Source organism: Manduca sexta, chromosome 20 (assembly GCF_014839805.1).
Source record: "Manduca sexta isolate Smith_Timp_Sample1 chromosome 20, JHU_Msex_v1.0, whole genome shotgun sequence".
Taxonomy (NCBI): Eukaryota; Metazoa; Arthropoda; class Insecta; order Lepidoptera; family Sphingidae; genus Manduca; species Manduca sexta.
In genome coordinates this window covers 2,371,281-2,377,406 of record NC_051134.1, presented here as the reverse complement: position 1 = coordinate 2,377,406, position 6,126 = coordinate 2,371,281, and the positions used below count along the sequence as shown (strand labels likewise).

Genomic DNA, 6,126 nt, shown 5'->3' with positions numbered 1-6,126 from the left:
AGTTATATTTATTGATACTGCCATTAATTATATCTTTTAGTGCATGCGGCTAAGTCCGCATGAAATAATTTTTTCGAGACTAAATATTTTCCTGGGATAAATAGCCTATAGAGCTCAGAAATCAGAAGTAATGTAGCTTCCTTTTACTGAAAAAAAAAACCTAAATCGGTTAAGAATTTCCTGGGATTAGCGCGTTCAAATAAACAAAAAACCTCTTCAGCTTTATATATTAGTATAGATTTTAAATGATGTCAAAATGTAAAAAAAAAACTAATTACAGCGGGATGCTTATTGCATTCGTAAAGTCAGAATTTATAATATTATTTATTGATTGCATTATTTAAATTGACCTACATAGAGGGCCTCGCGTCATGACTTAGTTGAGGACCTTTTTTTAGGTCTCCACCCTTTCAACACACACAGCATCATTCCTGCGAAATTGTGGAAATCGCCATCGGAGATTTTTTTATTTTTTTATTCCCGCCACGGTCCTCGCGCCGTGTAACAATTCTTCTCGTACTAGTCATCTTGTCTGTTCCATCATGTGTTAATTAATTATTAGTAACAATATTGGAGCTATTAGACAGGTACTTGATATTTGATAAAGTAGATGCATCCCTCAGAATAATAACTAAAGCCACATCCAAGCCACTTTCCAGTATTATATATTAGTCTATGCAAGCCACATCTAAAGTGCATCCATATTATGATCCATGATAAATACATAATATTAATTTGCTGACATCTATATTTAGTTAATTCGTGAATAGTTTCTAATAACTGCCATCTAGTGACTTAATACATGTACTATATTAAAGAATACGAAGAACCATAGTTTTTATTGTGCATTTATTTTTTCAGTTTATATGTATTTTTATAGTTCAGAACTAAAATACCAGAATAATATATTTTATTCTTTAAATTCATGGTTGTCTTGTATTTTGCGGTAGGTATTACGTAGGTTTTTATGTATAACACCAAATAGGTATCTACCAAAATGTACTATACTTCTAACTATGTATGTATAGATATAGAATATAGATAGAGACGGGACGTTGTTCGGCCATATTTGTTATTGTGCTGAATGGGGATTTATTTAGATCAGTTGATTTCAGAATAGGAAGCTTTGCGTTTGGTGATGTATTTAATTACTTTCCATCCTGACTCCGGTGTTTTTTATCCAGTGACATAAAGGCATTGTAGACAAAGGCGTTATGCTTATTTAGTGACAGTGGATACCCCCTGTGGTAATTCGCTTTGTGGTGATCTAGCGAATTTTATTGAGTACAATTGCAGCTTAACTTGCTAAAGTGGCGGGGGCATCAGGCAGCAATGGAAAAGGCGGACGACAAGCCGCCCCTGTTGACGTGGGGTCTCCCCTTCTCGATTGGGAGGAGGGTGACCATTTCAGTTTCGAGGACTCTGAACGATTCGAAGAGGACTCGCTCTGCAGCTGGAGTTCGGAGCCCGAAAGTCTTTGTAACAACTGGCGAGGCTGGAAAAGACCGAACTTGCAGAATTCTTTCGGAAACCGTTCTACAAAAAAAACCGTTCAAGGTAAGTGAACACAGCTGATCCTTTGTTTCGGGCTATCGAAATAGTCGTTGTATTCATTATTTTCTTGCATTACTCTTATTTTTATAGGATAATGATATGTTTTTGTGTCATAATTTGTAAATAATCATGCTAATAGTCTATTTTTAACAAGTTAGTTGGTACTACACATATAGGATGAATGCCTTGTGTGCTGTTGGTAATAACAGGTGCTTTGAAGTCATTTACCTTTGATGATACTAACAGTTAATAATATCTTTGGTTAGTAATCTCTGCATTCTGTGTCTTTGTTGTAATCTTTTGTTTCATTTATTTACTTTTCATTCACAAGTGTTGTATTGAATGGGAAAGTTTTATTTGTCCTTACTTTCACAACTTTCACTGCCTTTTTATGAGTAGACCTAATTATTAGGTACTTTTTTAAAAGTGTTATCAATAAGTGAGGAAATTAAACTTATGTGTTTTAAAATAAAGTAGGTTTTTTATTGTTATCATGTTTGCTTTGTTCTACTATAGAATAACTGCAGTATTGCTAACCTTTAATACTTATCATTTTCTAAGTTTGTTTGCTATTGGTACTGTGGTATTTGTTTATTTTTATTAATTGTTATAATAATTCAGAGTGTCACTGGTTACATGTTTCATTATACTATTTTTTTAACAATCTATTTTTATTTTTCCAAATCCACTTGAAGGAAATCTTTTGGTTGGTATCATCAGATGTGAATTTATATATTTATATATATTTTTAATAATAATAAAACGATTCCATATATACCAGGGATGTTATGGAGCTCCGTAACCGTAACCGAATCTATTGGATATCCGAAATAAAAATATATCCAAAACGTAACTGTATCCATTATAAAAGTTACAGATAAGTTAAAGATAATATGTTTCGACAGGTTTTTGTTTCACAGCTCATACCCCATCTTGTATATGTAGATTGTTTGTAATTTTTAGTCATAACATAACCACATTCATAAATAGTATTTTTTTTTATTTAGGGAGTCGGTACTTATTTAATAAAGTGAGGGAATAGTGGTGTGTTATGTACTAAATTGATTTATAAGGACAAATTGCGTCCAAAGTATGTACTTTAATTTAGACATTTTTTGATCAAGTTGAATGTAATTTTGCAAAATGTAAACAGTGTGATAAAAACTTTTCACGGAGAGGAGGTGGCACTTCTTCACTGAAACTTCATCTCAAATTGAAACACAGAGGTTTTACGAACGCCCATGTCCCCAATTAGTTCATCGATAATTAATAATCGATGATGACGACGAACTATAGTTAGTAATCGTCGCCCTACTGTATTACATAATATTTTTATTTTACTTTAATCTAATATCCGTAACCTAAACTATCCGAAACTAACGAATAATCCGAAATAATTACATATCCGTATCCATATCCGAAATTTCATATCCATAACATCCCTGATATATACATAATTTTGTAAGGTAATGTGTGAAGTTCAATGAACTTTACATAGTTACATAGTTAAAAAAGTACAATTACTAAACAAAATGTGTTATTATAAAGTTTAGTTTTCATTTATCGAAAGCCATTAACAGACTAATAGGAAGAAATTGTTATTTATATTATTTGAACTGATTATACCATCTAACACTACAAATGGCAATGACTAGTCAATATCTAGGCTAGCATAATGATAATAGTACAATTTGTCTGAATCACCTTAATCCAAATCAAATTAGGTTTTACAGATTAACTGCATACATGTAACAATACTGAAAGCTCTGCTGTTCTCATATTAAAAGCACCATATCCAGTTTGTACAGCACAGTTCATTGTTTTCAGAAGATAAGAGTGTATCAACGTTAAGTGAATTAGCTGCAAAATGTGTTGCGTCTCACATACCGTTCGAACTAGTTGAACACGTCTATCCGCCAGTACCGGAACAGTTACAGCTACAGATTGCATTTTGGAGTTTTCCGGACAGCGAAGATGACATACGGTTGTACTCGTGCCTGGCTAACGGATCGGCAGATGAGTTTCAGCGAGGAGAACATTTGTTCAGAGACAGGGCTGTCAAAGATGTCTTGCAAATTGGTAGGTTTTATTCATTTTCCAAACATTTCTTGCGAATATTTAATTTGAATTTTTTTAATATTATGAATCATATATTTTTTTTAAGTGGTGTATGTTATGATATTACTTCTGTGCATGTTTTAAAAAAGTAAAGATAAATAGGAATAATACTAAAAAACATCTTGTCATATAGCAATTAATACAATAATAGATAATTGAAAAGTAGGTGTATGTTAGGATCATTTATTCCTTTTCCTTGTTATGGTTGTTGTTACAAAGAAAATTTTGCTTGACAGGTTTTCACTTGTCAGCTGGGGTGGTGCTCAGCATGCCCCGCGCTCAGTTCAACGTCGCAGTCACATTCGATAGACAGAAGATATCCTCCTGCAACTGCACATGCTCATCCACTGCTCATTGGTGTTCACATATTGTAGCAGTTTGCTTGTACCGAATTCATTTAGTAAGTATACTATTGATATAGTTTATGTAAATAGTAATAGTTCTAATGTAAGTAGAGTAAAGTAAGAAACTATTTTGCGACATCTGAGTAAATGATTCTCTTCAAATATAAAAAAAAACACATAAAATTCATTATGCTATGTTGCTCGAAAGTAAATGGTGATCAAATTAATGCTATTTATATTTTAGCTCCCTAATATATCAAGAATGTTTTTGTACTAAGTTGAAATGGGGCATTCCATGTGAAGAAGGAAAATCAGGGATTTATTAGATTTTTTATAAATTATTTCTAATAAATACTAAACAATAGCTGAATTAATCCATATAAAAACATAGTCTGAGATTATTTTTTTTTCTATGAAAAACTTATTGACCAGTCAAATGTAAGTTGTGAGTGATGGGTCACAAACTATAATTGATTTAAAACAGGATTTTAATCAGTTTTGTCAAGTATTTTTTATTTCAAAAGTATTTTTTTCTGTAGATAATTTGATTGTTTAAGTGTTTCTTGGAAGGAATATAGTAAAATAGTATTTTATCTGCTGTTTGCAATGGTTTATCACTGTTAGTTCTGTGCATACAGTTTCCAACTCAAAATTATGCAATTTCTGGAGTTAATCCCACCAGTCACCAATAGAATGGATGAATAATAAGTTGATGTAATTTTTGCAAAGTAATAAATTGAGTCACAGTTGTTAGTTGGAATTAACAGGTTTGAAATTAAAAGTTGAAAATAATTTTAATAGGTACTTTTAATATATCTGTGTGCTATGTCTTTTTATGTTTCGTCTTTTGTGTAATTTTCCAGAACACATAATTATTGGTCAGAGTAAAATTTAAAGATACAAATTTAACCAGCCGTGAAATTTACAATCATAAATTACTTACATTGGACAGTTTTGTAATTTAATTGGTGTGTAAGTTGTATGTTGAGGTCAATGATCATGATTCATGAGTCAGCTTCATTATATACAATTTCATGGAAATCATGATACATCATGAGTAATTTTTCAACGCGACAATAACATTATTAAATAACAATTGTATTTTTGTATCAGCCAACACAAGTATGCCTCCGAGCGCCGGTATCAGAGTCTCTTCAACGACTACGGCGAGACCAGCTGCAGAAGTTCGCACAATACCTCATATCAGAGCTGCCGCGGCAGGTCTTGCCAACAGCTCAGCGTATCCTGGACGAGCTGCTGTCGGCTCAGCCCAACCAGATTAACACGACCTGCGGCGCTCCCGACCCCACGGCGGGCGCGTCCGCATACGAATACACGTCATGGTTCCTGGACGAGAAAACTTTGCACAACAACATCAATAAGATTCTGGTCAAGTTTTGCGTTCCGGCTCCTATTGTGTTCAGGTGAGGATATAGGTCGGTTGGTGATTTTTTCAGGTAGTGTGATATTGTAAATGATGTGTATTAAGCTTTTTCCTTAATTTTAATGCAGGATGTTTACGTTTTTGTATAGCTTTTGAAGGAGGCCCATCGAGTCAGTTCCCGAGATATAAAATATTATGTATCACTTAACTTCGCTAGCTTTATCTTAGGGAAATAATTTGCAGAATAAGACTAGAATTTATTTCCAAACCGATAAACTCTACGTATTACAATTGGTGATTATGGTGTCACTGGTGATGGGCTGCTGATGTTCAAAGGCAACCCGTCGTAAGACCGTAGTTATAATCTATTTCACCTTTCAGTATGATCTCAAATAGTCATTTGATGTATTGAGCTATTTAATAAACAAAGCTTAAGTTGTAATTTTACGCTCGTCGTATATTTCACATAGTCTTACAAAAAATATTTGTATTCAACTGTCAACACATACTTTTTACTTCTTTAATTTTCGACTTTATAATTTATTATATTTTTATTATTATCATTTCCATAGTTCCTTATATTATGTGTGGGGCGTAGGATCGGCACAGGACGCCTTTCCGTCCCCACAATGAGTGCTGGATTGCGTGAGGGGAAGTGGCAATGCCAATTAATAAGGCCCGGGAGGTTTTTATAACGTATATTCACTATTCACACACGTTAAATAA

The 6,126-nt window shown here is 33.2% G+C and overlaps 1 protein-coding gene across 1 annotated transcript in view; it reads left to right on the top strand.

Annotated features, from left to right (window-relative positions):
• The first annotated feature begins 948 nt into the window (after window positions 1-948).
• The window catches only part of LOC115445387 (zinc finger SWIM domain-containing protein 8), a 31,669-nt gene continuing 26,491 nt past the window's right edge, over window positions 949-6,126 (top strand). Inside the window, exons 1-4 of the mRNA XM_037440572.1 lie at window positions 949-1,557; window positions 3,382-3,633; window positions 3,909-4,072; window positions 5,130-5,440. Coding sequence (XP_037296469.1) covers window positions 3,941-4,072; window positions 5,130-5,440 — 443 coding nt within the window. The 5' untranslated portion in view covers window positions 949-1,557; window positions 3,382-3,633; window positions 3,909-3,940. The remainder of the gene's footprint in view (window positions 1,558-3,381; window positions 3,634-3,908; window positions 4,073-5,129; window positions 5,441-6,126) is intronic.